Source organism: Pyricularia oryzae, chromosome 3, assembly GCF_000002495.2.
Source record: "Pyricularia oryzae 70-15 chromosome 3, whole genome shotgun sequence".
Classification (NCBI taxonomy): Eukaryota; Fungi; Ascomycota; class Sordariomycetes; order Magnaporthales; family Pyriculariaceae; genus Pyricularia; species Pyricularia oryzae.
Window position 1 is genome coordinate 5404699 of NC_017849.1, and position 26923 is coordinate 5431621.

Sequence of the window (26923 nt, forward strand, 5' to 3'; positions counted from 1 at the left end):
AAAAGTTCACCGGCGGGCCGCCCCCACACAAGTGGATCCCAGCATAGCCCATGACTTGGTACTGTACATCGGTAGGTAGGTTGGTAGGTAGGTAGGTAGGTAGGTATCTTGCTGTAAAATTGGTCGCGCGATAAGCGATAAGCGTTTTGCTCCGCACAATTTTTTGGCTTTTGGCGGTGGCATAGGTTGCATTCCAAATATTCGCCAACAATCGGCCGGTCGCCAGTGCCGCTGTTAGGTGCCTTTTTATTTATTCATGTATTTTGAATTTCCTCCATATATTGAGCATGATCACGAAGAGGAAACGAGATCGGGAGGAGGCATATCTGCCGCCCAAGCGTCTGGCAATCGATACCGACGCCACAGCAGGTCAGTCTGATTCTTGGTCAAGGGCACAAGCAACCACTCAATCATGGATCTAGCTTTGAGATTATGATGAACTAACATGTTTTAATAATCCAAGACGAAAATTTTTCATGCGGCCTTGAGCTTGATGGACAGTCATCAATAGCTTCGAGCACCAACTTTGACGATGGCTTAGACGGCAGCCTTGACGGCAACTCGACGCCCGCCTCGACAATAGCCACAATCCAGCAGTCTGCGGCGCCGCCGCCCTCGACTTCGACCGCTCGAAAGGTCTTCCCATCCATGCTGAAGACGATCCAGTGTACATTTTCTGGCTGCGATAAGACCTTCAATAGGCCTGCTCGCCTGACCGCCCATCTACGCACACACACTGGCGACCGGGCGCTTAGATGTCCGCACGATGGCTGTGACAAGGCCTACTTTGACGAGAAGCATCTGCAGCAACACATTAAAGGGTCACACTCCACCGAGAGGCAATACGCATGCCCCGAGCCGGGCTGTGACAAGACTTTTCTAACAGGAACCCGCCTCCGTCGTCATGCCGTTGTGCATTCGGGTGAAGGCCGCTTCCGCTGCACAGGCTATAATGGCTGCGACAAGGTCTTCCGCAAGCACCAGACACTTCAACGACATGTGCGTGCCGATCACCTGGGTCAATCGGCGTTTGTTTGCACCCATGATAACTGCGACGCTGGCTTCGACACGGCAAACGCGTTGCGAAAACACGTGCAACGGGAGCACGGCGAGCTGCGCTTCTGGTGCGAGGAATGCGGCAAGGAGGGCGGGGATGCGGGAAGGCGAACGGGGTTCACGACCATGGGCTCATTGAACGCGCATATGCGTACATGCCACGTCGATTGCATGTTTTGCGAAACCAGGTGTGCCAGTCAGTGGGAGCTGGAACGACATATCGAAATGCATCACTCCGGATCCACGACCTCGGACCGCAAAACCGTCCCATGCACGTGGGAGAACTGTGACAAGAAATTCACACGCAAGGCGAATCTCAATGTGCATATCAGGATGGTGCATGAGGGCTACCGCTTCGTCTGCGGAGACTTCGACCTCTCTGAGGTTTCCGATTTGGCCTCATGGGATCGGGCTGGAGATGGCTGCGGTAACGGTTTTGCAAGCAAGAAGAAGCTTGAAGACCACGTGCGTGTGGCGCACCTGGGGATGCAAAAGCCACCAAGAACCGTGCGCCTTAACCATGAGAGCCCCATCAAGTTAGCCGGTCTCTTCAACATGTACGCCTCTGCTGAGCAGCTCATTCCTCAGCCTGAGGTTTTTTCAGACACTGTTCAGCCTGGACCGGACTTGCGCCCACAGTTTCCCTGCGAGTTCCCTGCATGTTCGCAGGGATTCGGAACGGCGGAAGAGCGTGACGCTCATGCTGTTGCTTTCCATCTGGGTCAGGATCGTTCCCAGGAAATATCTGTTTCTGACACACAGTGGAACGATTGGACTTCAATGGTTGATTACCACACTTCAGCTGAGCCAACGAGTGGAGATGCAAAAATTCACGGAATATTTGATTGCCAAGGATCTGAGCCGTCAAATGTTTTCGACGCAAGCTCCGGCAGTATTGATCATGATTTAGAAGCTCTGGTTGACCCTATTCTCTTCCTCAGCTGATGCGTGATTTTGCCTACTTGTAAGGCGACAACATAAGCGTTTTACTCCTTTATTGGTCCCCTCTGGTGTTGCAACCGTGGCTAGCTTTAACTGATAGACTTTTATTGGCTCATGACGTATGAATGTACGATACAATGACACAATACCCCGTGCGGGCTTGAATGGGCCAGTTCTGTACTTCGTCTCAAGATAGACATTTGGAATCCCATTGAGTTGTTCCGTGGATAAACACCTACATAGGTATTGAGGTCAAGACAGCGGCGGTTGTTTTCAATGTTAATAAGACAACGTCTGAAGATTTCTGCGACTCTGGGAAACCACGGGCCAATCTGTCGGGTATGTTGTATGCATAATGCTATTGCAGAACAGGAATGGATACAAATTGAGAGGAATGGTGTCCTTTTGGGTCGTGAAAAAAACACATAACTCCGGTAGTGATAACCACAAAACAGCCAAGGGTCGAACCACAACGCCTGGGGAAAAAAGAAAAAAAAAAGACATTAACGCCTTAAAAGTCAACTCCTCCTCTTGTTTCTTATGTTTATATCTACAGGGTATTGCGATGCTACTCGAGATCCGAAACCTGCCAGCTTCCTCTGTGATTTTACCCCCTCAATCCCTCTAGGGCGCATTCCCGTCACAGCCAGATTGAAAAGAAAATGATCTATCCAAGCCTCTCAGTCGTAAATTGAGCTGCTAAAGCCCAGAAGTATGATGCCGATAAACGCAAATGCGATGCTGAGGTTTCGACTATGGTTGAGACTCAGGCTCTCTACGAAGAGTTGCAAGGCGACACTCGTCATAATGCCGGCGGTGATGGCGTAGATGGCGCCATATGCTTTGTGATCAACCTCGACGTGAGCACGGCGTGCGACTTTGAACCAAAGCCATGCAAGACCCGCGCCAGCAGGTTGGCTTAGTCCTCCAAGTAATGACGACCAAGCAATGGCCTTGAGCCTGCTTCCCAGGGCCATGTACAGAGGTAGGGCCATTGAAAACCCTTCGGCAATGTTGTGAACAAAGAGCGCCATGAAAATGTTGAAGCCCAGGGCCGGGCTCGCCATGTTGGTGGCATAGGTAATGAAGCCCTCGGGAAACTTGTGTAGGGCGATCGCAATTACTGTCTGCAGGCCAATTGACATAAATGCATTTGTTGGCACATGATGGTGGTGTTGAGCCTCGAGATCATCATCTGCAAGAGTGTCGTGAGTGTGGTCGTCGTCATCCTCGACATCTTGTTGATCATGAGAATGATGGTTGTGGTTGTTGCCTTGGCCGTGGCTATGATGGTGGTGGTCGTCCGCCTCCGACGGAGCGTACGAAAACTCGCGCGACTGTGCCCGGCTGATGCGGTACGCTGGAGTTCGGAAGCTGCCATCGATGACTTCCTCGGATGCCTCTGTATAGACGGGACCCGAAGAGATACGAGTTGTTGCACGTGAGAGTGAAGTGCGGGCACTCATATGCTTGAAGCACTCCTGGCCACATGGGTCGGTGTAGCCGAAGCAGGGGCCAAGCTCGTCACAGTTGGCCTTTGTATCTTTGACAAAGGATAAAACGCGGTCTTTGACCTGAAGCATCGATGGCCGTCTGTTCGCCAGAGAGCTAGAGCCCGCTTGAGGCCTCAGAGTGTGCACTTGACCGTGAGAATGCACATGGGGCATGGTGCTTTCATCCCCGTCTGGCTGAGAATCGGAATTGAGAACTTGTGGTTTGGGGACTTGTGCAGGGAGTAATGGTGTTGATTCGGTTGCGGCACCATTGTGCTGTGCTATAGCAGTCCTTTCGGGTGAAGTGGCGGATCTGGCCTTGGAAACGCTCCGAGAAACATGCCTGGAATGGGGCCCTGAGGGGATTCCTTGATCAAGCTGGTCGTTCACTGGGCCGTGACCGTGAGTGTGGTCACAATCCACAACGTGTGACGGCATCAACCTGTGCATAAGCCTGGAAATGACTTGAATGCCCATGAAGCCCACAACAAAGAAGCTCATCATGAGGAGCCCCGCAGCCATTTCTCCATATTCGGACAAGAGGAACTCCTTTTTCGCCTCTGGAAGCATGTTTGCCAATGCCGAATAGATCTTTTTCGCAGCCACTTAATGTCAGCAACTTGGAGACAGTGCGAAACCCCAACCAGACCCGACGAAAGTTAATCCAACTTACCATGACGCCGAAGCTCAGGCTTAGTGATGAAGCGAGGAAGGCATTACTGTCCTCAATTCTGAAAGTTTTGCTCCTCGTAAAGCGGCGCACAAATATATCGACACAGATGAAAGAGGCACCCGAAATGCAAGCTGTGCACATAATTGAAGTGTCAACATTTTGCTTCTACGATTTTAACCAAGAGTTGCTCCTAACTGGATGAGAAACAAAAGCGTACCAATACCGCTCACTATACACATTATCCAGCCGCGAGTGCCGTTTTGGTCCATGATCGGCGCGGAAGGACGTATAGAAGTATCGGTTGACAGCATGTTCGCGGTGTTGTGATGCGGATGCCAGAGACCAGAGCTCGTCAAAGAGCACCTGGCTGGCCGTTACTGCCCGAGGCGCAATCGAGGCACGGCTGCGTAGTTACGGGCTGCGATCTTGGCTATGGCAAATAGCAGCCGATGGAGGCGCTGGTCGCTAATGTTCTCGTGCCGTGACTCGGATGTATCTACTTCGTGTAGCAGTTTTTTCTTCTTCTTATTATGCAGTATGCGTAAGACCGCAAGCGCTTTTGAAAGTAAGCAATTCTGGACTAAGGTAGAGGGAGCCTTGCTTGGTTGAGATTGTTGGTGTCGCAGACGCGGAGCGGCAACATGAGGATGTCAGGAGCAGGACTATAAGGCGGTCGAGGTCCTTGACTTGGGCGAAAATTAAGGTAGCCGATCGTGGAAATTGAGTCTCGCAGGTTTAGAAATCATTCCAACAGTGGTGAGGACGGTAAGAGTACCGTTGATTTCAAAATGTAAGATGTCAGGGACCTGATACCAAGGGCGACGTCCTAAGAACGGACTTGGCCAACCCACCAAGCCCACCTCTCGATGGAAACACACGGTACGTCGAAGTGGGGAGCGCGTAGCAGGGGTACGCTGATCGATCAGGGATAAGCTTCGCAGCATTTGACGACGTGGATTGCGGTGCTGGCTCCAGTGACTGAGTGTTGGGCGGGGGCCGGGCTAGGGCTAGCCTGGCTTGTTAGCACCAGCTGTATGTACTACGTACGACTTGCAGCAAGTTCCAGCAAGTCTCAACAGACAAGGTCAACCGATTTCTTTTGTTCTTTTTTGTTTCTTTTGTTTTTCCCAGGGTCACGAATGACCAAATAAACATTAATTCTCAGCGGAATCACAAGACCTTCCAGTCCACTACGCTCATGAGCAAGACACAGCCAAAATAGTAGATAGGTAGTAATCCGGCTGTCTTCATCAGCAGCTAGGTATGGGGGAGGGAGTCTACAGGGCTAATACCTAGACTACTACGTTTAACACAGGGTATTTTGATCTTCCTTCCTATAATGACCATTCCATTAAGAATTACCTACAACGCTGTACACCGCAGAGTGCGGATGACCCCTGCAGTAGATCGACAAATGATTAACAAATTTGCATCGCAAGCCCTCTACAGAACTAGGTAGGTCTAGAAATCGGTACTTAAACACGTTCGTAGAAGCGCTAGACTCTAGTAGCTCGAAACACCTGGTTGGTCCAACCGAAAACCCATCAGGGTATCCGAGACCGGGAACCCGCTGTTCGCTGCATGACCATTTGTGATGACACGGCTTGCCTCATAGCCATCAAGGTGCGCAACTCACCTCCGCCATCCCTCTCTGATGACCGGCCCTGTCTGTATGTCCCCGCCCTAGAGGTGGGGCCGCTGATTGAGGATAATTTGGTTTGGAAACTTAAATGCCGACCGGGTCGACGACCTGACAACAAGCTACTCCAATTACCAAAGGTACATATATGCTAGGGACTTCCTGAGGCATTAAATATATCGTATCCTCGTGCACCAAGCGATATGGGTAAAATGAGTGGAATGATAGTTGGGGAAGTCAACAAGATAATGAACTGGTGATGATACAGTACATGGTGGGGAGGTAGGTATCCGTATTTTGAAAGCCTTGATCTGCCACGAAACGGATCTATTCGAAAGCCCGTGAGTTCATTGGCTGACTACGACTTGGTTCGGCTCCACCTGCATGCCACGCGTGGCGCGGGCCAGACGGCCGAGAAAGACAAAAAGGAAAAGGAAAAAAAAGAGAAAAAAATAACCCCCCGTAACGTCAAGTGCGTTTGAGGATTGGGGAGGTCAAGGTAAATCAGGTACCTCGTTACCTACTGCACGTATTCAAGGCACGGAGAATTTTGAGAACAAGATTAAATCAAGTTCCAAAACAGCAAGGCATCGAGACCAGATAGACAGACCTACGGCTCGGGTTTGGAACACCTTCTTGAACCACAATACCGCAATATTTCTTATTCGGAGACGTTGTGATATCAAGTACGCACACAGGCTTTGCTCCAGCTGCGCCGGCAACTGCAGTAGCTGACTTGATCACGAGCTGAGGAGGACGTGCGTGCTTTCATCTACAACCTCGACGCGGCGTCCTGCCTGTACAGCATCATAATGTCGACCACATTTGGAAAGGCTACCATCGCCGCCATTGGCGTTTTCACCGGTGCAGCTGCCACATTTAGCTTCATCTCTGGTGATAAATCCACCACACCGGTCCTGGCCGATATCTCTTCGAAACCGGGAGAGTCCCATAAACTACCAACACCGGGTAATACGGGTGGCCATCCTGTGCCTTCCACACCCGTCGACCCTGCAGGCCTCTTCAAATACGGCTTCCCAGGTCCAGTTGCCGATCTGGCAGCACGCCAGGCGTTTATATCCACCTATGATCGCCGATTACGCAACCCGCTCTGGGTTGCCGAGCACATCACCCCGGAGTCGCTTGCCAAACGCGACGGCGATCGGAAGAACTCGGCCTTCCTCGAAGATCCCAGCATCCCCGAGAAGTTCCGCGCTAAGCTGAAGGATTACTTCCGCTCCGGCTTCGACAGAGGTCACCAGGTGCCCGCCGCTGACTGCAAGTGGTCGCAGACCGCCATGGACGAGACATTCTTTCTCAGCAACATGTGCCCTCAGGTCGGGGAGGGGTTCAATCGGGACTACTGGGCCCATTTCGAGGATTTCAGCCGCCGTCTGACGACCAGATATCCAAGTGTGCGCATCGTAACGGGTCCGCTGTACTTGCCCAAGCGCGATCCGGCCGATGGCAAGTGGTATGTCAAGTACGAGGTTATCGGCAACCCAGCAAACGTCGCAGTCCCGACGCATTTTTACAAGGTCATATTTGCTGAGGACGGTCGTGAAGGCGGCAATGTCGCCCTGGGCGCATTTGTGCTGCCCAATGCCAAGATTCCAAACGACAAACCGCTGACCGACTTTGAGGTTCCCCTCGAGGCTGTGGAGCGTGCCTCGGGACTCGAATTTGCAGAGAAGCTGCCCGCAGCAAGGCGCAGGAGGCTATGCGCCGATGCGAACTGCGCCCTTATCATTAAGGATTACGCCGATAGGCAAAAGGCTTTTACCAAAGGCGCTCCTCCGCAGAAGACTCTGTGATGAGCGTGGCCCTCATCTCGCCTTGGCATTATGTGAATCTGTACTGTAACTCATTTGTTTGTAAAGACGATTCCGTCCCTGTGTCATATTGGTCTTGTCACTTTTAAGTATATATAACATTTCAAGGCCTGCAAAGGCGTGTACTACGTATTCGATACATATTAGTTTTAAAAAAGGGCCCATGTCGAGCTGGTTTAGGTCTAGGTCTAGTCTAGAATAGTCTTAGATCCGCTTTGTTATTGTGCTTGTCAGTCTGCTTTCCAGCAGCTACAGAATCCCTTTTTGAAAAGAGTCTCAGCTCTCTATATTATGCATAGATCAGGAATTCAGGCGACTGGACACTCCGCTTGCGGATTGCCTGATGTGCTTCCATGTTTTTCTGCATGCCTCACGATTTTTCCTTGTTTCTTATCATTCAACCGGGGTCTCCTTGGCGATCGCAACCACTTTTGACGCCACAACCATTACATATCCGAGCAGAACTGTGCCGAAGCCTGCCAAAATGGGAGACCATGCACCTTTTGGTTCACCTTGTTGTTGTTTTCTCTATCGAGCAGTAAGGAGAATAAGCACCGGTGACTTGAAAAAAAGAAATTACAAATAGGGGTACAAGCGGTACGGACAGAAGACAGGGGCCAGCAAACTGCCAACACATTATCGCGCTCTTGTGTAATGTCCCCTGGACTGTTCAGCACGCAGACTGTCTTCCTGCGAGGGCAGTGGCGCGCGTCCCCTCCTGCTTGCGTCAGAAGCATCTCCCACTCCCAGGCTGGGCGGAGCGGAAGCCCCGATTCCCGCAGGGAATGCCATACCGGAAACCGGAGGCGGAGCAATCCCTGGGAAGCCGGGCGGGGGCGGGAAAGGTAGGCCAGCACCATTCGGTGGAGGCAGAGGCAGCATTCCCGGAGGAATCATCCCTGGCTGGGGGACAGGTAAGCCAGCCTTCTGCATCATCTCGGCAATCTTGGCAAGGTCCATGGGGTTGTTCGGGTCGGGTAGCGGGAGAGGTTGCCCGTCTGGTCCCAAAGGCAAGGGGAAAGGTAGCGGCGGAGGTGGCGGTACGGCACCCGAAGACGTTGGCACCCCGGTCAAGCCTGGCACCGAGACTTTGGCACCTGGCGCAGTGACCCCATTGGCGTTGAGACTAAGACCAGGGAGAATAGGCAAGCCGCCCGCGGCGGCGGCAAGTCCTGGCAGTGTAGGCACACCGTTGCCGCCCACGGGGGCCTTCTGGTCGACGAGTCCGTTCAGCTCGTCTTGCATCTCCTGTTCCTCTTCCTCCTGTCGCTGTCGGCGATGGCCTCGCCTATCATAGGTACCGCGGGCCTCAGCGGCGGCCTCGCCTATGTGATAGCGGTCATTGAGCACCTCGTCATCGTCGCCGGGCCTGGCGCGCGTCCAGAAGCGTGTTATGCGGTCGTTTGAGCCCGAGGCCAGGATGTGCCCCAGGGGATGCCAGTCAAGCGACCAGATGCCAAAATCGTGGGCGAAGGGCAGCTTATGTGCGGGAAATATGACCTGTGCGGGGGCCCCGGTAGGGTCCGGGCTGTCGTAAGGGGCGATGGTTTGCTGTCTCCCATCGGGCGTGTTGGGTTCGTCAAGTATGTAATGGCACATTGATCCCTCAGACCCACCAGTGCTCAGCATGTTGGGGTGAACGGGGTGCCAGGTCAGCGTGGTGATGTCCTTCTCATGCCCACGCAGAAGACAGATGTCGCGCATCATGCGGAGGTCAAACACATGAGCTGTTTGGTCGCGTGCCGAGGTTGCGAGGCACATGCCGCGGACCTTTTCGAAGACGGTCTTGGTGATGGTATTTTTATGGCCGCGCAAGGTTGTGAGACAGCGCCCTGTTCGGGGGTCCCACAGCTTGACAAGATGGTCCTTGGAGCCGGAGACTATCAACCCTTTGGTGGGATGCCAGTCGCAAGCTTTGGTTTCCCAGTGGTGACCGCTCAAGGTTGCTTCGCGGGTCGCACCGGCAAAGTCATAAACCTTCAGCGCGGCATCATCTGTTGCCACAACAAACTTTGAGTCATTGGGGGAGAAGGCAATATCGCGAACCGTATCCTTGGAGTCTCGAATGGTCTCAACGTTGTTGAAGTTGGGCTGCCAGTAGTGTATGATGCCGTCGTGATCGCCCGACAGAAGCCATTCGTCCCTGTGGGAGTAGGCCAGAGCCCTGATGGCAGACTCGTGTGCCTGCATGATGGTTTCGAAGTTGAAGCCTGTGCCATTCCATAGCGTAAACTCACCGCCACTAGAGGCTGTCAAGAGCCGGCGCCCTTCGGGCGTCCATTTGACGACGTTGATGGGATGTTTGACCTTGTTGAGAGACGAGTGAAGATGTCGCACAGGTATTGTGTCGGCGGCATTGTTGGGCCTGGCATGCGGTGGGAGCATCTAAAGGTCCGCTGGCTATCAGTAAAGCACCATATGATGTTTGATCGGACCCGTCGAATTGGGCCGAGTAGAGTGCGACGTACATCAACGATATAGCTGGGGCTTGGTCTTTCGAACTCGCCATGATATGAGCCCCTATATCTCGGCTCGCGATGGCGCATCCAGTGTACCAGAGTAGAAGAGTAGTCGGTTACGGGTCCTGTGTGGTGGTTAGCATCCAAATTGTGATCTTGTTTGGTTCTAATTGCGAGGCTGGAACATATATATCGTGGACGAAAAAAGGTAGACTTTGATGGCAGTTGAATGAGGGCACAGTAGTCCAGTCCAGTAATAAAGCTGATTAGGAATAATCAAGCGTTCCCGACGCAAATATGCTACAGCGAATGAGATGGGAACTGGCACAACCGGTAACGATATGACATGTCGGGATAGTGTGCCATGACTGCGGCATTCTCTCAATGTCGCCATGTTGCGGAAAAAGTGGCAGCAAGTAAGTGAGATATGAAAACTCACTTCGTCCTCTGGCACGCATGTGCATCCCATCGGCTGCGCCGCCGCCGCCAAAGTCACGGTCAACTCCGCCGCCGCCTCCTCCGCCTCTCGGCTCGTAAGCCATGGCAGTGAACCGATTTTCCCACTCCCCGATTTGTTTGGGGTTCACACCTGCGAGGAGAGTGAGTACCCGTCCCTCTAATTGTTGTCTCTGCCCCTCGGAAACAAAGACTGCGGCGCGCTGGAGAAACACGGGGCCGAGCCGCCGTACGAGTTGACACGATTCAAAAATGACTGAGGCGTGCTCAAAACTGTAATCAAAGTTGCCGCGTGAAGAAGTTCAGCGTATCTCTGGTTCATGTTACCTTCACTGTTGGTTGGTTTGAAACATTTTTCCAGCACTGAATATATTTGTCAATCTTCGCCATAAAATCGACTTTACCATGCGAGAGCCAAAGTGTTGTGGTTGGCTGATTGCTGACACGTCTAGGCCACCTTGGGGTAGGTCAAAGTCGCGTCCATTCAAATTATTCAACCTTGAATCGAGACTCCGCAAGGATGTGTTTGGCACCACGAGTTCAATGTCACGTGATCCGCCTGAGCCCACCGATACATACCTAGGTACGTAGGTAGGTACCTCTTACATTGAGAGGTGGACGGTATCTTTACAGTATTGCTTTGAACTGGGGTTGAATTTGTTTCAAATGCGCACAAAGGCTGTTGCAATTGGAAAGTTACTGCAATACATACCTTACCTAGGTACCTAGACAAGGTAGATAGATACCTAGATAGATAGATAGATAGCCTTTGCTTCGTGACAAGCTGAAAGGATTATAGATAAATGTCTTTTTTCTTCTTTTTTTTTCCTCTTCCTCTTCTTAACTGCGCCGTACTATTTCGCAAGTTCGAATTGACCCATAACCTGGCGCGTGGGGTCAATGCCTTGACTTGAATGTCTCGTCACACTGCATTGCGCATGTTGCTTTCCTCCGGCTGGTAATTACCGAGTGCTGGCGCCAAGCAAGTACCTACGGTCCAACGTAATTCCTAGCGGTTCCTTATCCATTATGGAGCAATTAGTGGCAAGTGGCGTCGGTCAGATTCGTAAAAAAATGTGAAAGCCCCGGCCCTTGGGCATGAGGACTGCAAAGGTATCCCTCAAGTTCAGGACTTGGTTACCTAGTTGGCAAACACGGGAGATTGGACACGACCAAGGGAAAAAGAGAAAGAAAAGGGGCCGAAAGAAAAAGAAAGCAAAAAAAAAACCACGAAGATAAACCAAAGAATTAGTTAAAGCAAAAGCCTCGGTGAAAACCGTGGCTTTCAAGCACTTGGACCGCATTCCCAGGCGGGCGGCTGAAAGTCAACTAACACGTGCCAAGGCCGTGGACAAAACTGAGTACGGATAGCAACAATGCCCAAGGTGGATTAGATACTTTGGGTACCTACCTTAGCCAGGCTTGCCAGGTAAGGTACCTACCTCTTACTTAGGCAGGTAGGTACCTTACCAAGTGAACAAGGTCACAATACACCGTGGCACCATTTATCAATTGAATTCGTCCATCACTCTTGACACACTTCCAATCAAGGCGGTTGGGAGTTAGCTGTAATCCAGTCTTTCGAAGCAGTCCGAGGCTCTTCTGAGGTAGGTACGAAGTCGGTACGAATACAGTGCATCGGGGTGGGGTTCTGTTCCAGTCTTGAGCTGTCACTCCCAATTGAACAACACTTGCAAGCACTCACCCCATCAATGCATCAATGATCCATGCAAAATAGTTGGCCAAAGTGGGTAGGATTGCCCCTGGACGCTTCGAATGCTATTTTTGCTTGGATGCGAACAACTAAACTCGACCTAGTAGCACCGGTGCCGCTGGGCCTTTTTTTTTTTTATCTTTTTTTTTTCTTATGCAACACCACCTTGGAGCCACCCATCATCCTTGGACCCTCCCCTTTATCGTCGTCCCACCTCGGGACATGTTGTCGTTTCCTCATCTTGCCCCAAAGAAAAATTAAAGGCTCCTCTGGGCCACTGTCTAAATTTTATGGAGTTTACGGCCTCTATGAGCCTAACAATATCAAATTCCTGAATCATGGCAGCGGCGACAGCCACCGGCCTGGATTTGGCGGCACAAGAAGGTGCGCAGCAGCGGCGATCAACAGCCACCAACCAGAGCGCCGATGATGATGTAACCACCAATGCCGACGGGGCGGCGGCGGCCCCGTCGTTGAAAGGAACGACAGCAGACACCAACGGCACCAGCAATGGCAACGGCAACGGCAACGGCAACGTTGACGAAGATGAGCAGACCAAGGCCCTGCGCAAGGCCTTTACTAGGAAGTACCGCCATGTCGCGGCCCTGCACTCTCAAGCACGCCCGTCGACTTTAAGTCACGACTCGGAAGCATCACCCAGCTTCGTTGGCTTCCGTAATCTCATGGTTATTGTCCTCGGTATGGGAATTGCCCTCTCTAGGTTTCCCAATCCCTTGAACTCCGTCCTTGAGCTGACTTTGCCTTCTTGTCCATCCGCATCTGTGTAGTGGTGGGAAACCTGCGATTGATGATTGAAAACATACAGAAATATGGTGTTTTGATCTGCATTCATTGCCACGACTACAGGAAGCAAGATATCCTATTGGGCCTTTTACTCTACCTGGCAATTCCGTGTCACTTGTTCGTCGCCTATCTGATAGAGCTTCTGGCTGCCCAACAAGCCAGAAACTCCCGAGGGTACTTCAACCGCGGCCGCACCGGTTCCTCGCGCGACGGGAGCACGAGCCCTACTGAGGATGAATCCCGCCGTTTCGTCTCTACTTGGAAGCTGATTGCCTTGGTCCACGGCATCAATGTGAATTCTGCTCTCCTCATCACCACTTACACGGTCTACTTCCACATCCATCATCCCCTTATCGGCACTCTGACCGAGATGCATGCCGTAATTGTCTGGCTCAAAACGGCATCGTATGCGTTCACCAACCGCGACCTGCGGCATGCCTACCTGCATCCCGTCAAGGGCGAGCTAGATGCTCTTCCCGAACTATACAAGCAGTGTCCCTATCCAAACAACATCACAATGAAGAACCTCTGCTACTTTTGGTGGGCTCCCACCCTCATCTACCAGCCCGTCTACCCACGCAGCGGTCGCATCCGCTGGGTTTTCTTCTTCAAGCGCGTTGCCGAGGTCTTTTGTCTGAGCGTCTGCATCTGGTTCTTGAGTGCACAGTACGCCACTCCCGTACTGGTCAACTCCCTGGACAAGATCGCGTCGCTTGACATGCCGGCTATACTAGAGCGTCTTCTTAAGCTGTCCACAATCTCGCTGGCCATCTGGCTAGCCGGCTTCTTCGCTCTCTTCCAGTCCTTCCTCAATGCGCTGGCCGAGATCACCAGGTTTGGCGACAGATCGTTCTATGAAGCTTGGTGGAATTCGGAGTCACTAGGCGTCTACTGGCGCACATGGAACAAACCGGTCTACCAATATTTCAAACGCCATGTCTACTCGCCCATGCTTGGTCGCGGCTGGGCTCCCAGGACGGCGAGTGCCTCTGTGTTCTTGATCTCGGCAGTCTTGCACGAGATTCTTGTGGGCGTGCCTACCCACAACATCATTGGTAAGTCTCTCCGACAACAGTACTACAGCCAGTCTATCAAGTAGGTCCACGGTACAAACGCTGACAAATGGGAGACAGGTGTCGCCTTTATGGGAATGTTTCTGCAAGTGCCACTTATAATATTAACGGCTCCGCTTGAGAAGCGAAAGTCACCTACCGGCAAGCTGATCGGGAACAGCATCTTCTGGGTGTCGTTCACGATTTTTGGTCAACCACTTGCGGCTCTTATGTACTTCTACGCGTGGCAGGCCAAGTATGGCAGCGTTAGTAAGATGGGATACGCTACTAGCAAGGCAGCGCTCACAAACTAGCCAGGAAGTTGTGGCATGGACGGCTCCTGGTATAAGACCCAACGCGTGCCATGTTGTTTTTCTTGTCAATCATTTTACGTGGATAATGTTTTGATGGTTTCCCGGGTGACCGTCGACGTCTTCTCTCCGTCGTCATTGACCATTGAAAGCCCAGCGTTTGTTGTTCGATGCAGCTTTGAACTTATTAACATATTGGGGCATACAGAAAATAGTACAGGAAACCCGTAACAATACAGCGTCATGAATTTTTTTTTTTTTCTCAATCTCAAAACGCGGTGCACGCAATATCCCCAAGGGCTAAGATGTCTAGGGGGGTGGGATGGGATGGCCCGCGCGCTTTTTCCTGCCTTTTTCTGCTAATCTGTCGCTCCCCAGTTTCTCGCCAGTCTTTTCTAGCAGCTTCCCAAGCTTGCTGTCACCGTTCCGAGTGTCGGCGGTCGCATCGCCTTCTTCGAGGACTTGTGGATAAGACATACCACTCGTCAATCCGTCACGGTTGGCGTGATAATCCTCCACGACACTCTCGTCGTCGTCACTCTCGTGTGCTTCGGCATCTCTGGCCTGTTGCACCTCCTCTGGGTGGTCCCTAATCCATTTTTCCGTTACCAAGGGAAACGATCGACCCGAGGAGCCATCGTATGAAGCTCCGGTTGTACTCGACATGGAGGCCATAGACGAGGAAGTATGTGTTGGAATTGATGGTACGGTAGTGATGTGGATCACTGGCTTTGAAATCGCAAGCTCTCCGCAGCCTCGCGTATCGTCGTCATTGTTGTATTTACCGATAACGGTATCGGGACTGAGGCTGTCCCCTTGATCGCCGTTGGAGTTGGAACTTGTACCGCAACCTTTCGTTTGGGGCGGTGATGGTGAACGTGAATGCAGCTCGCCAATTGTGACTGACTTGGCTGGAAAAACAATGGTTTCCATACGCTGTCTCTATTTTAGCCCAATTCTAGAGGATATCAAGCAGGTAGACTGGCCCGGGGGGACGAAATACCCGCAAGTGTGCTATGTGCTCACGGCAGAGTTTCTTACATTGTGTGGTTTACGATCTTCTTCTGTCATCTTTGCCAAGTATATCGACCTCGAACTGCTGAATCGAGTCATCGTCGTGAGGTATCAATCTGCGAGAATTGAAAAAAAAAGGGGGGGGGGGGGATGAAGGAAGGTGAAAAAAATTACGGCTCTGGTCTATCACGCACAGTTTGCTTCAGTTTCATTTCGAGTCTCTTGGTTTTATAGGTATGCAGTGCTTGGTGACGGTTTTAGTTGCGTGGCCTCAGACTTTCAGAGAACACTAGATTAGCGTCTTCCGTTGATCACGGTAAACGGCTGCTGGCTGTACTGTTGACCTACCTACGACCCCTTTTTCTCAAGATGTGAGCTTTATCACGCCAATGGTAGCCTACCCGGCCCGCCTATACCAACTACCAATATAGTGCTAGAACCTAGTGCTAGCCCAGGGTCAATAAATGCAAGGTATCACTAATTTGGCTTTGCGAGAAATCTTTTTGTTGACTTTCTCGGCGCCTGCGTCACAAGATAAGACTACCGGCTAGCTCGTTTTTTTTTTTTGGTTTTTTTTTGGTGCAAAAAGTCGCTACGAAGAGGCCATTGAATCCCTGCTTGATGCCAAGGTGTACTCATTACAGATTATCTTACAGTTCACAGCTTGCTGCCCCTTTCCACCTCATCAACAATAGCACCGCTCATTAGAAACGAAGCAGTCCTAGTCGGATCGTGAGCCGACTCAAATAAGACCATCTCTCTACCGCCCTTGGTTCCCCACCAGGCGACACCAAGGGCCGCCCTCTCAACGTCCATCTCTCCGCTCGCAAGGACGTCCCAAAAGCGCTGCTTCACCACCTCCCTCAAGTCTGCATCCTCAACCTTGTTGAGTGATATGGCAGCAACAGTAAGCCAGTCTTCCACAATAGACAAGGGCAGAAATGGGAGCGAATCAATCATGGCGAGCACAAGCGCGGTTTGTTCCGACATGGGGGCCGCGGTGGCAGCTAGCTCACCGCTCTCCTGCGCAGCCACGGCTGCGGCAGATTCTTCTGGCCCTGGAGGCAGTGGTATTTTTGCGGCCGTGGTATCTGCACGGAAGCGCATCATTTCAAGGAGCGTCTCTGCAAGTTCCGGGTGTGTGGCCGAGATTGGGAAAGGCGGTGATATTATTTGCATGATGGTCTTGGTTGCCATGCGAAACTGGCGAGCTGAGATCCGGCGTGGAAACGACTCGAACAGAATCTCTGCATAAGTGGGAACCAGTTTCACGGTAAGAGGTGCATTTTGGGGGCAGCAGAGCACCGATAGGACGGCGCTGTGAGCCGCCTCAAATAGTTCAACCATGCGAAGTGTCGGCATCGCTCGGCCCGAGTTAGGAGAGATGTAAACCATGGCTGGCCGGACAATAAGAGTCTCGCACGCATCCGGTGTGAGACTGAGAGGTAGATGTTCGGCTAGGGATAGGTAGAAGAGATCCAACACTCGATCAAGGGCATTTAACGGCACCTGCCCGATGCTGGCGCTTGGTGGGAACATTTGGCGAAGAAGCTCTACACATGCACCCCCGTCCTTAGTCAGGATGTCGACGGATCCAAGATATATGAAAGAATACACCTGAAATGCGCTGTTGCCTGGCCGTGACGAGATGAAGTGCAGGTTCCGTAGGATGAGTAGCGTCTTGGACGCAGTGATAGTTGCGAGCCTTTGATGGCCACTGATATGCGAGTCTTGCAAGGTCCGCGACACAACTGCCTGCAAAACAAAAGCGCAGGCAAACATGATATTCTTTTGCGTCTGAAGCATGATCGGCCATGTACTTTGCGCAGTTTTCTGGGTGAGGCGTGCCGGGGCGTCCAGCGGCTCTAGCTGCGATAGCCTGTTTGCTCTCCAATGCTGCATCAGTTGCGTTGAGAAGTTCAGGAGACTATCCTGCGCGTGCAGCACCAGTTGCGAGGACTTTGCGTTCTCGATTGCATAGGCGGCTATCTTGGCTAGAGGTCCTAATGACCTGACCAGGGGCTGCGACGAGACGTGCTGTAGGCCGACAAAGGAAGGCGAAGTCTGTGGCCATTCCAAAAGTCCAAGTCCATCCAGCCGTAGGTCCTTGTTTACGTTTGCGCCGATAAACATGCCCCCATCAAGACCCTCAATGCCAAACATAGACTCCAAGGCAGCAGGCACCAGTGCGTCGGTATCTATCGATGCCCTTGCCTGTTCCGACAGTAGCGGAAATGCATAAGTAAGAGCCACAGCGACGGCAGTCCTTGTAGGTTCCGGTGTGTTTGTTTCTTTGGCGTCGGCCAACGCTATGCTTGCCGCCCTGGCAACGGCATACTCGAGGGTGCGTCTCATGGCGGGAGAGAGCGACTGCCGGTAGCTACCTTCGAACCCCGTCAAGACGCCAGTCAAGCATAGCAGATGCTGCCAGCGCGCCGACCTATCGTCCGCGCCGCGGGCCACGGCGCGTGCCCAGCCCTCACTCCCGTGTATGGTATGGCTAAGTCTCCCGTCTACTTCGGCAGTGCGCACACGCAGAGCAGCCGTGCTGAAGACGGACATGACCCGCAGACATGTCTGACTCTGAATGGCGTGCGGGTGCCATATCGCGTGAGCGCTGAGGAAGTGTGATGTGAGCAGCGAAATGTTGAGTGGGTTCGTCAGTGTCGCGAGCAGGGAGACGGTTGTGCCGAGGATCTGGTCCGTCTTCGGCGCATCGTGTATATTGTGAAAGAGGCCAAGCACTGTCGTCAACAGCTTGTCTGTCGCCATTTCTCTTTTGCTATTTTGATGTCTGCGACCTTTTCCCCCTAAGGAAGTGCACTTTATTACATGGGTAAAGGTGTTTGAGTAAATTGCGCCGAATAGGTAATTAAATACTACGCTTGATAGGAAATGCTCGGCGTTTTGAGATGAGCACCGAATGTCAGTTCACATGCAGCGATCCACCGAGGTTCGCGTGAGGTGTTTTAGCGACCATCTACTACCCCACATGTAACCGGCGCGGAGGACCCACCCACTACTTGACAGTGGAGTTGTACTGTACATTTGGGGCTGGATGTTTGCTTGAACCAAAGCCCGATCAAGGTGACCCTGACCAACTCCGGGCTGCTTACCTACTTCGCCAGCCCCAACCACCTTACCGTAGACATCCTTCCAAAAACCTAAACAAGCCAAAACCAACAAGGCTCCCAGCTGCCCATACACGGCCGGGCCTGATCGCCCCCGTCGCATCGCGCAATCATGGTGTTTACAAAGTAAGTAGTCATTTCATTGATGCATCTCTTTACCATGTCACGTAACCGGAAAACGACCCACGCTCGCCTCATGACTGACATATTCCCACGTACATTGTATACAGACTTTTTGCCCGCGCCGATGTTTTCTTCGGCAGCAACCCACCCGCCGACTATAAGGCACCGCCTTTCCCGTCGCTTCACTGGCCGTTATATGAAGAAGGGCGCTTTCTTTACGGGGCCCGCGACATGACCATCTTCACCCTGCTCTGGACCCTCAGCATTTACATGATCGTACACGTCGGCGCGGCAGTCCTCGCCATCACCATGCACCTGGGGAAGCGTTGGTCCAACTGGAAATATGTGTGGATTGTTCCCATCTTCTACATTCTCGTAGCTGGAAGTGAGGCCGTTTTAGCCGGGGGTCTCGTCGGTGCCATGTGCGTGCTGCAACCCCATACATGCTCCATCACTTAACGTATATGCTCAGGCAGCCACCCGGCAGGTAGCGACATGACTACTTGCTTGTTGATCGAGGGAGCGGGGTCGCGTTTTAACATTTTATCCGTGGTACAGACTCAGCGCCGTCTATATGTCCGGCCCTTTCCAAATGTCGACATGGATTCCGTTTGTGTGGGGCCTTGTCAACGTCCTCGTCTTGATCATCTCGTCCTTCTCAATTCAGGGTGGCTTATGAGAACCCGAGCGCAAAACACACAAACAAATCCACACAGGAGTGCGACCTGGTTGGAAAACCGATCAGAACCTTTCGCAGTACCCGCCCGACCATAATCGTCTCTTGCTCCCAATAGAACTAGGACCAAGACGGCTCCGTCGATATATCAATCTTCTTCAGTAGTCGCGCCGGGTTTCCCACGACGCACGAGAAAGGGGGCACGTCTCGGGTAACAATGCTGCCTGCACCGACGGTGGATCCCTTGCCGATGGTAATACCTGCGAGGACGGTAACGCCGCCACCCAACCAGCAATCCTCTTCTATAACGATGGGCTTGCCGAGCTCAGGGCCGCGGGTCCCATTGCGGATTCTGGGGTCCAGCGGATGCGTCCCGCTGTAAAAAGAACAATTGGGGCCAATAAGAGTCCTCGCGCCGACAGTGATGGTGCACGTATCGATCCACGTGCTATTGGAGTTTACATAGACATTTTTCCCAAATCTAGACGATACGAAACGCATGGCCAAGGCGCTGTTAGCGGGTAAATGGGGAACCGGACGGGTTGGACATAAAATAAGGTTAAAATAGCTTGGGAGTCTCGGGGCGACCGAGGTGGGAAAAGGGAGGCAAAAATGGTGAGAAATCATTACTTCACGTTGTACCCATAATCCATCTTGGTTATCGGGCCATCGATCCATGGATATTCTTCGAATAGCGCATCGTCATTTTCAGCCGTGGCAGCCACCAGCGGTAGTGGGGACAAATCACCCGCCAACCTATTAAACAAATAAAACTGTTCTCAGATATCATAGATACTATTTGCTTTTGCAATAAACTGGGCGGGAGATAGGTTTGGAGCAGGTCAAACAATAGGAAGGACCCCTGTTAATACCAAGGAAGGGATTGAACCATAAAGTGGTTTTTTGCAAATACTTACTCGTTGAGAAGCTGAACGAGCTCCCTACGCGATACTTTTTCCTTGGAAACCTCGTTATACTTGTCCCTAGCTACCTGGCATTTTTGCCTGTCGGCGATAAGCTCCGGAGTAAACGAGTAGTAAAGCTCGCCGGCAGCCATACGACGTCGATTTTCGACCGGGTCAATCGGCTGACCGTCCGGTGTACGTGAGGCCATGTTCAAAGTACCCGGGTACAATGAGTAGATGCTATTCGACAGTAGTACTACTTGTGTTTTTTTAGCGGCAGCAAAATCCCTTTTGGTAGATGGCGTCCGTAAGCAAGTCACCGTCCCTGAAGCCCGGTTTTAGTGTATCTAGAATATTGAAGTTCGAGTCAGTAAGAAGATTTTGGGCTGGTTTCGTCACCATGGTCAGGTAGGTAATGAGTTACTCTCTGGGAAAATACCAGGCCCAGCACGACACAGTTTAACAAGATTACCCGGGCCTCTCGGCCAAGGAAGGACTCGCTGGCTGTGTCAGTGCCCTATTCTACGGTAGTTCTCACCTGGATTACGCTTATATACCTACCTAGGTAGGTACCTAAGGTAGATAATACCTTGAACAGCTGTTAGGGCTGCGCTTCTTGTGGTTTTATTGGTGTATGCTCCGATCAAATGGGCCTCGATTCTCTTTTCCTCTTTGTGTATGTATGTTCTTTTACCGTTGTTGGTGTAAGTTGTTGACCGTGAGTGGCTTAGTATTGTCGAGTAGTAATCGAGGTGAGGGGTAAACATTGACGCCCGCCGTTTGCGGAGGTGGACAGCGCTAGGGCAAATCGACGCAGGTTTTGGTGGGTCAGTTAGGCCCGAAGAAAATCTCCCGTTCTGCAAGCCATTGTACCATCTTGTGCACCGAAGTACCGTACATGTTTGGTCCTGGTACCTGCCCACCTAAGGTACTGTACCTGTTGCCAGACACCCTTGTTCACCCAAATGCGGCGCAGCAACACAGCAAAGTCACTTCATCATACCAAAGCACACAGCCTTGTGCATGAACAATAACAAGCAACATATTGAAAAACGGCCCAGCTCCCTCGACTGCATTCCATCCTCTCAAAGCTTGTGAGACATTGGTCAAGTGGGATAAAACCAAGACTGCCGCTCATCTACTGTAAATACCACCAGCTCAGCTTGGCCTTCTGAAGAGCTTTGTTTGAGCTTTGTTTGTTTCTTTGGCTTGGTCCAAAAGCCACAGGTCAAAGCTGACTGCCGTTGATCCCATACATCCTGCCTACACCCACAGCAGTTAGCTACTTACCTTACATTAGTTGTCCACCTAGGTACTTTTCTGGCCTAATCACCGCCCCGAGGCGCCAACGACGTGACTTCGTCACTCAGTCAAGGGGAACAATGGATGATGAAACGTCTGGTCAGCGACGGAGGCGAGTTGGCAATCCTCAAAGGTGAGCAAGCCTTGCTTTACTTCAAGGCAGTCCTTGTCTCCCCCTTTTCCCTTCCACCTTTCTTTTTCTCCCCTCCTCCCTGCCCCTAATCATCGTCTCTCTCGCCTGTGTCGCCTTCGCTACACTAGCATTCTTTTGCTGCTGTGCTATTCCATACAACATACGACGCCCTATCCGTATTATCGCCCATGACTTGACTGTGCAATCGCTCGTCTTGATGGAGATGGAAGATAGCGATAGGCTGGGAGACAACACAGACGTCAACATGCTTCTGTCTCCCTCCCCTACCAGCTTGTTCTCGTGCCAGCCGCCACCAAAAAAACCGAGCATCATGATGCCTGCCTGCGTTGTCGACGCAGCTGCAGTAAATGGACGAGGCCACGGCGGGAGAGACATCTCGTGGGCGGATGGCAGCGGCGTCGAGTGCTCTGCGACATGTTCGTCGGCACCACTGGCACAACCCACTCGCCGACGCCGCTCGAGGCAGTTCTTCGTACCGCCACCGCCCTCACCCATCAACGTCAATGGCGCTGGCCCTGCTCACACCACAGGCCCCAAGAACCACGAGGCCATGACTAAGACTGACCTGACTCTCCCTGTCCTCAGCCCCATCGCCCAGTCCGCTTCGGCCGCAAACTCGCCTGTCCATCCTTATATGCCGGGCCAGCCCAAGTCTCTTGCCGGCATTGCTATGCGCGCTTTCTGCCTGGGCTCCGTCTTTGCAGTTTCTGTCGTGTCTACCATCCCCATTCTGCTTCTGACCTCAAGCCCGCTATGGCGCCTCCCCTTCTTTGTCGGTGCCCTGGCAACACACCACTTCCTCGAGTTTTGGACCACCGCAGCCTACAACACCCCAGCGGCCAATGTCGACAGCTACCTCTTGACAGCCAACTGGCCCATGCAGACCATTGCATACGCATTCGCCGCACTCGAGTGTCTGCTGGTTTGCCTCGTGTCTCCGAGTCGCGCCTGGGCCCCACTACACACAGGCCCGCTGCTGCTCCTGCTGGGCCTCGTCCTCACGGCAGTCGGTCAGCTCGTCCGGTCTGCAGCCATGATCCAGGCGGGTCTATCTTTTAATCACATTGTCCAGCAAGCTAGGGGTCCGCAGCACCACCTCGTCACGACCGGAATTTACGCCAAACTCCGTCACCCAAGCTACTTTGGTTACTTCTACTGGGCTCTAGGTACACAGCTCGTGCTCGGAAATCTCGTCAGCACAATTGCGTATAGTTTTGTCTTGTACCGTTTCTTTTCACGACGCATTCGGCACGAAGAGGAAACCCTTGTGAGGTTCTTTGGAGAGGAGTACAACGATTACAAGAGGACGGTTGGGACCAAGATTCCTTTTATACCATGAGGAAAAGAGTTGGATTTTGTACTTTGGCACTGCTTTCCGTGTTCCTAGTGTGGGCAGGTTCTTGCCTTTGTTTTCCCTGTCGGAGCTGGGTTTTCTTTCGTTGTTACAAGTCAATCTAAATCAACGAGCTCTGTGTTTCACGTAACAGTGACCACGTACGACCACATGAGCCTTTGCCATCGGCATGATCCATGATCATACTGTGATATTTTCACATTTTCACAGGCTGGATTTATCGAGCGTGAAAGAGTTTATGTCTGACGAGGCCAATAGCAAACTGTATGAAAGAAAGCTGTATCCGACGCACCCAATCTCTATAGAGAGGTCAATCTGTCGCAATTCGTCGCGCGGTGGATTTGTGCGCACCGCGCCGCATAGAATTGTTGCTGCTCCTTCCCAATTGACAGATGATAGGGTTATAGGCTGAGGACAGCAGCCAGTTAGAAACATCAAAGCAGCGAATCAAGGTATTCACTATCGGCAATGGAATGAAACCCCCATCGCGACTGGTCGCCAATACAAAGTCTGAAGCATTTAGCAGTCATAGATACTCTTGGAAATCTTGACCAGAACCAGCCCGTCACTCTCCATTCCCTTACCATCGAGCAGGCGGATGATCCTATACCCAGCCCTGAGCCTGTCGAGCCTGACGCATGCCCAAGCTGCTAGATCATCTCTACCTAGCTCATCGTCACGAACAGTGAACCTCAAAAAAGAGAGTTCCTCGACTACACCGTCAATAGCGGAGAACCTTAGAATTTCACCACCGTAGTCCGGGTCAACAGTTCCCTTGATCGTCTTAGTACGAGCCTTGAACTCGCCTTCCTTCTCTCGACCATTGTGTGGAACGGCATCAGCGCCCCCATGTCGTTCACCGGGCTCCTCCACGTGAATTTCACACTTGATATATGGCCTAAAGGACTTCACCTTCTCATCCCCCGGCGGGAGGGGAATATTCTGTGCGGCAAATACCTCGACGGCAAGATCGAGGGTTCGATGTCTAACCGCCGTGGCCTGCGTTTGCCCCGAAGTTGAGGTTGGCGTTGCAGCTGACTTATTGCCTCGATAACCTATTAAAAAAAAGACAAGATAACTGTGTCAGGCCGGATCGTTCAGAGCTCGATCGGGGGCGGAGGTGGGCTTGAAGTGAGCTTTGTGATGAAATACTATCAACGTACCTTCTGGCTTGAGCAAGTAGCCCCTGGTACCTGCAAACATCCCTTCATTGAGCATCCTATGGTCATTGTCTGTTAGTAAATTTGCCGGCTAGCTATTGGCCGAACTATGTGCAGAACCGATAGCAACAAAACAATTCGTGATTGATTTTTGCCCCATGCCCTGTTACAAAACTCTCTAGGCCCTAATGGGGCCATAGCACCCTAGGAAGTTTCTTGAGAGGGGAGGGGGGTTGTACTCACATGCCCTCGTCCCAGTTCTGCCAGTTTAATGCAACAACCTGAATTCCTTTTCTCCAAAATACGACAGGATCGAGGTTTGACGAGCCAATACGCATGCCAGAGGGATAAGTTCGCATCAGGTAGTGCCTATTATGGTCAAATAGCTCTTGCCCATACTTCTCGTGCAAGTCCAACACTGCCTTCTCGGACACCGAGAAAATGTGAGTGGGCATCACGGCCTCAGGCTGGGAGAGGCTCTTGAACGAGACCCCACGAGTGAAAATTCCCATGTCACTGAGCCTCTGAATGATTTTGCTTTTCTTTTTCTTCTTTGGCGTGTCCAAATTTGGACTCGTGGTTGAAGGCGACAGCGTTTCTGACGTCGATGACATTGGAGCTGACTTTGCTGAGTCCGTGGCAGCCAGGACAGCGTTACTATGCACATCCTCTACCGATGATGGCGAAGTACCAGCCACCTCAGGAGCATCGACTGGCGGAGCGTATTTGACCTTGATCAAGATCTTGTTTCGGAGAGCTTCGGGGGATGGCAAGACTGCTGCATCTTCTGCTGGTTTGGGAACAAGATATCCTTGAAATGCCTCCTCCATTATATCAACCATGCACAGCTGTTGCTCCGGCCCACAGTGAACCTCAAGACTGACTATGAGCGGTAGGTCCGAGGCCGTAAAGGCATCGTCTCTGATAGCGTAGCAGACGTCACGGAACGATACTTCCTTTGTGAGAGTATAGCCGTGATAGACCTTTGGCTCAATCACCGGCGCTTCGTGGGTCTGTGTCTTCTGTAGAGCAGATAGGTTCTGGTCGTTTGTGCTGTCTTCATCGGCGCCGCGGGTCAGAGCCGAGGGCGAAGGACCACCAGAACCCTGAGAGTTTGATGTTGAAATCGGCGGCTGTTTGGGCTCGGTTTTGCTGTCCACAAACTGCCCCAGGCGCTTGGCTAGGGATGATTCTCTGAAGCGAGACGTGAGCGACTTGGGTATCTTGTCCTTGATTTGACCGACGCGCTCTTTGCGTTTCGCATACTTATCAGGATCATCATCGTCGCTGCTGACGCTCGAGACCTCGGCATCGGAAGCGTCTCCGTCCCAGACATCAACCTCAATACAGCGACAACCGCGGCGTAGAACGTTGGTGTATGCTTCGGTACTGGACAGGCTGTAAAGCTGATTGCCGGTCAAGTAGGTGTTGTGGCTTGAGCTTATAAAGTAGCTTGCGAGCGGCCACGACAGGTCCTGGTCTTTGGCAGGGCCGATAATGCTCGATTCCGGGGAGAGCATGTAGGAGACGAAACCCTCGAGGTCGAGGTCCGACTGCTTCAGCAAGGCCGACTGAGGCTCAGCACCATCTTCGCCCTGGACAACCCGGAGAAAAGTGGCGATCTGATCCTTGGGCCACTTCCCAGTGTTCCTGTCGGTATGTGATTTGAAAACGGCATCGACATAACGACTAAGCACGGGATTCAAGGTCGGTAATGAGGTAGCATCGCCGCTGACCCCGCCTCCGGCCTGGTGGGAGTCGCTTCGTTGCATCTGGCCTCTGTTTCCTTGGTGCGGGAGTTTATCTCCGATGCTGGCGAAAAACTACAAGAACCACGAGGCTTGCCAGTCGGCGACACACCCCGAGCATAAATTTGCAATATTTATTGGGGGTGGCTGTCCTTGGTTTGAACGGTCTGGCAGTGGGAGGAGGGGGCGTCAGAATGAAATGTATGTAAATTGAACCAAGGTCCACATGTAGTATGACTGATGGTGGTAGTCTTGTGGTGCTGAACTTTGAAGGATAATATCACACGGAGTTTACTTCACGTGGAACACAGATAAATTAGATTTCTTCTTCTTCTTCTAAAGAACAAGCATCTCTTGGTTCCTATCTCGAGATCAAGTGTCTTGGTGGTTGCTGTACCAAGTACAAAGATATCGTAGTAACAGACCCTCCGCACACAATCTGTGACAAGGGTGCAGGACCCTTCAGTGGGGATCACGTCACCTCAAGTCGTCTGGCTGCCAGCTCAAACTTGGTCTCGCCCTGTTGCGACAAACATGATTCGTGCCTGCCCTGGAACTGATTTGTCTGTCACACCCGAGTTGAACCAATTGGGAGGCAGGTGTCCTGGCTGTGGGGTAGGTAGTCAGGTAGGTAGATGTCCGTTGCTGCTTGCTTGGGTAGCCAAATAGGTACCTAGGTACTTTAATTAATTAACTGTTTCTTTACTTCGTAAGAATTCAACCAACTCCATTTATATGTAGGTAGGGACACCAAAGCCAAGCAAGTTACCTAGACTGACACATACCCCGCAAGGATGACCCCACGATAGGAATAGCTGGGAAGCGTGCTCCAAAACCAGTCAAAGTCTTTTGGCAATGTATGTACATGCTATTATTCACCACCTACCTGAGTGGAATGCACTGATAGAATCAGCCTTCATAAATG

The 26923-nt window shown here is 51.9% G+C and overlaps 11 protein-coding genes across 11 annotated transcripts; 5 read left to right on the forward strand and 6 right to left on the reverse strand.

Moving 5' to 3' along the window:
• Positions 1-128: 128 nt before the first annotated feature.
• Positions 129-2640, forward strand: MGG_05322 (zinc finger protein 467). The gene is made up of 2 exons (XM_003712838.1): positions 129-369; positions 464-2640. Exons 1-2 carry the CDS (start codon positions 288-290, stop codon positions 1999-2001), a joined length of 1620 nt encoding a protein of 539 aa, XP_003712886.1. The 5' UTR covers positions 129-287; the 3' UTR covers positions 2002-2640.
• MGG_05323 (uncharacterized protein) lies at positions 2193-4970 on the reverse strand. Its single transcript, XM_003712839.1, has 3 exons — positions 4382-4970; positions 4165-4295; positions 2193-4082 (listed from the first exon to the last, which is right to left on the reverse strand). Exons 1-3 carry the CDS (start codon positions 4473-4475, stop codon positions 2679-2681), a joined length of 1629 nt encoding a protein of 542 aa, XP_003712887.1. The 5' UTR covers positions 4476-4970; the 3' UTR covers positions 2193-2678.
• Positions 4971-6239: 1269 nt separating this feature from the next.
• Positions 6240-8000, forward strand: MGG_05324 (mitochondrial nuclease). Its single transcript, XM_003712840.1, has one exon. The coding sequence runs from the start codon at positions 6616-6618 to the stop codon at positions 7615-7617; it is 1002 nt and encodes a 333-aa protein (XP_003712888.1). The 5' UTR covers positions 6240-6615; the 3' UTR covers positions 7618-8000.
• On the reverse strand, positions 7693-11056 carry MGG_05325 (polyadenylation factor subunit 2). Its single transcript, XM_003712841.1, has 3 exons — positions 10534-11056; positions 10104-10219; positions 7693-10020 (listed from the first exon to the last, which is right to left on the reverse strand). Exons 1-3 carry the CDS (start codon positions 10634-10636, stop codon positions 8272-8274), a joined length of 1968 nt encoding a protein of 655 aa, XP_003712889.1. The 5' UTR covers positions 10637-11056; the 3' UTR covers positions 7693-8271.
• A 1391-nt stretch (positions 11057-12447) lies between these two features.
• MGG_05326 (sterol O-acyltransferase 2) lies at positions 12448-14729 on the forward strand. The gene is made up of 3 exons (XM_003712842.1): positions 12448-12963; positions 13053-14123; positions 14202-14729. Exons 1-3 carry the CDS (start codon positions 12603-12605, stop codon positions 14432-14434), a joined length of 1665 nt encoding a protein of 554 aa, XP_003712890.1. The 5' UTR covers positions 12448-12602; the 3' UTR covers positions 14435-14729.
• An 11-nt stretch (positions 14730-14740) lies between these two features.
• MGG_05327 (uncharacterized protein) lies at positions 14741-15573 on the reverse strand (the record flags this gene model as incomplete). Its single annotated transcript, XM_003712843.1, has 2 exons — positions 15435-15573; positions 14741-15367 (listed from the first exon to the last, which is right to left on the reverse strand). The coding sequence occupies exon 2, from the start codon at positions 15362-15364 to the stop codon at positions 14741-14743; it is 624 nt and encodes a 207-aa protein (XP_003712891.1). The 5' UTR covers positions 15365-15367; positions 15435-15573.
• Positions 15574-15979: 406 nt separating this feature from the next.
• On the reverse strand, positions 15980-18368 carry MGG_05328 (peroxin 8). The gene has a single exon (XM_003712844.1). The coding sequence runs from the start codon at positions 18215-18217 to the stop codon at positions 16103-16105; it is 2115 nt and encodes a 704-aa protein (XP_003712892.1). The 5' UTR covers positions 18218-18368; the 3' UTR covers positions 15980-16102.
• A 163-nt stretch (positions 18369-18531) lies between these two features.
• On the forward strand, positions 18532-20323 carry MGG_05329 (uncharacterized protein). The gene is made up of 2 exons (XM_003712845.1): positions 18532-18702; positions 18807-20323. Exons 1-2 carry the CDS (start codon positions 18689-18691, stop codon positions 19156-19158), a joined length of 366 nt encoding a protein of 121 aa, XP_003712893.1. The 5' UTR covers positions 18532-18688; the 3' UTR covers positions 19159-20323.
• MGG_05330 (nodulation protein L) lies at positions 20083-20489 on the reverse strand (the record flags this gene model as incomplete). Its single annotated transcript, XM_003712846.1, has 1 exon — positions 20083-20489. One exon carries the CDS (start codon positions 20487-20489, stop codon positions 20289-20291), a length of 201 nt encoding a protein of 66 aa, XP_003712894.1. The 3' UTR covers positions 20083-20288.
• Positions 20490-21164: 675 nt separating this feature from the next.
• Positions 21165-23971, forward strand: MGG_05331 (protein-S-isoprenylcysteine O-methyltransferase). The gene is made up of 2 exons (XM_003712847.1): positions 21165-21715; positions 22322-23971. Exons 1-2 carry the CDS (start codon positions 21663-21665, stop codon positions 23073-23075), a joined length of 807 nt encoding a protein of 268 aa, XP_003712895.1. The 5' UTR covers positions 21165-21662; the 3' UTR covers positions 23076-23971.
• MGG_05332 (1-phosphatidylinositol-4,5-bisphosphate phosphodiesterase delta 1) lies at positions 23267-26434 on the reverse strand. Its single transcript, XM_003712848.1, has 3 exons — positions 24494-26434; positions 24254-24309; positions 23267-24145 (listed from the first exon to the last, which is right to left on the reverse strand). The coding sequence occupies exons 1-3, from the start codon at positions 26020-26022 to the stop codon at positions 23610-23612; spliced, it is 2121 nt and encodes a 706-aa protein (XP_003712896.1). The 5' UTR covers positions 26023-26434; the 3' UTR covers positions 23267-23609.
• Between the last annotated feature and the right edge of the window lie 489 nt (positions 26435-26923).

Bases quoted from the DNA above. Each gene is read 5' to 3' on its own strand.
- MGG_05324 (XM_003712840.1), top strand. From the start codon at position 6,616: ATGTCGACCACATTTGGAAAGGCTACCATCGCCGCCATTGGCGTTTTC.
- MGG_05332 (XM_003712848.1), bottom strand. From the start codon at position 26,022: ATGCAACGAAGCGACTCCCACCAGGCCGGAGGCGGGGTCAGCGGCGAT. The intron at 24,310-24,493 runs GTGAGTACAACC...CAATGACCATAG, and splicing joins CAGAACTGGGACGAGGGCAT to GATGCTCAATGAAGGGATGT. The intron at 24,146-24,253 runs GTACGTTGATAG...TTTTTTTAATAG, and splicing joins CTACTTGCTCAAGCCAGAAG to GTTATCGAGGCAATAAGTCA.
- MGG_05323 (XM_003712839.1), bottom strand. From the start codon at position 4,475: ATGCTGTCAACCGATACTTCTATACGTCCTTCCGCGCCGATCATGGAC. The intron at 4,296-4,381 runs GTACGCTTTTGT...TTATGTGCACAG, and splicing joins GTGTATAGTGAGCGGTATTG to CTTGCATTTCGGGTGCCTCT. The intron at 4,083-4,164 runs GTAAGTTGGATT...GCTGCGAAAAAG, and splicing joins GCCTGAGCTTCGGCGTCATG to ATCTATTCGGCATTGGCAAA.
- MGG_05326 (XM_003712842.1), top strand. From the start codon at position 12,603: ATGGCAGCGGCGACAGCCACCGGCCTGGATTTGGCGGCACAAGAAGGT. The intron at 12,964-13,052 runs GTATGGGAATTG...GCATCTGTGTAG, and splicing joins TCTCATGGTTATTGTCCTCG to TGGTGGGAAACCTGCGATTG. The intron at 14,124-14,201 runs GTAAGTCTCTCC...AATGGGAGACAG, and splicing joins GCCTACCCACAACATCATTG to GTGTCGCCTTTATGGGAATG.
- MGG_05325 (XM_003712841.1), bottom strand. From the start codon at position 10,636: ATGGCTTACGAGCCGAGAGGCGGAGGAGGCGGCGGCGGAGTTGACCGT. The intron at 10,220-10,533 runs GTGAGTTTTCAT...ACCACCACACAG, and splicing joins CATGCGTGCCAGAGGACGAA to GACCCGTAACCGACTACTCT. The intron at 10,021-10,103 runs GTACGTCGCACT...GCGGACCTTTAG, and splicing joins GCCCCAGCTATATCGTTGAT to ATGCTCCCACCGCATGCCAG.
- MGG_05328 (XM_003712844.1), bottom strand. From the start codon at position 18,217: ATGGCGACAGACAAGCTGTTGACGACAGTGCTTGGCCTCTTTCACAAT.
- MGG_05322 (XM_003712838.1), top strand. From the start codon at position 288: ATGATCACGAAGAGGAAACGAGATCGGGAGGAGGCATATCTGCCGCCC. The intron at 370-463 runs GTCAGTCTGATT...TAATAATCCAAG, and splicing joins CGATACCGACGCCACAGCAG to ACGAAAATTTTTCATGCGGC.
- MGG_05331 (XM_003712847.1), top strand. From the start codon at position 21,663: ATGGATGATGAAACGTCTGGTCAGCGACGGAGGCGAGTTGGCAATCCT. The intron at 21,716-22,321 runs GTGAGCAAGCCT...CCCTGTCCTCAG, and splicing joins CGAGTTGGCAATCCTCAAAG to CCCCATCGCCCAGTCCGCTT.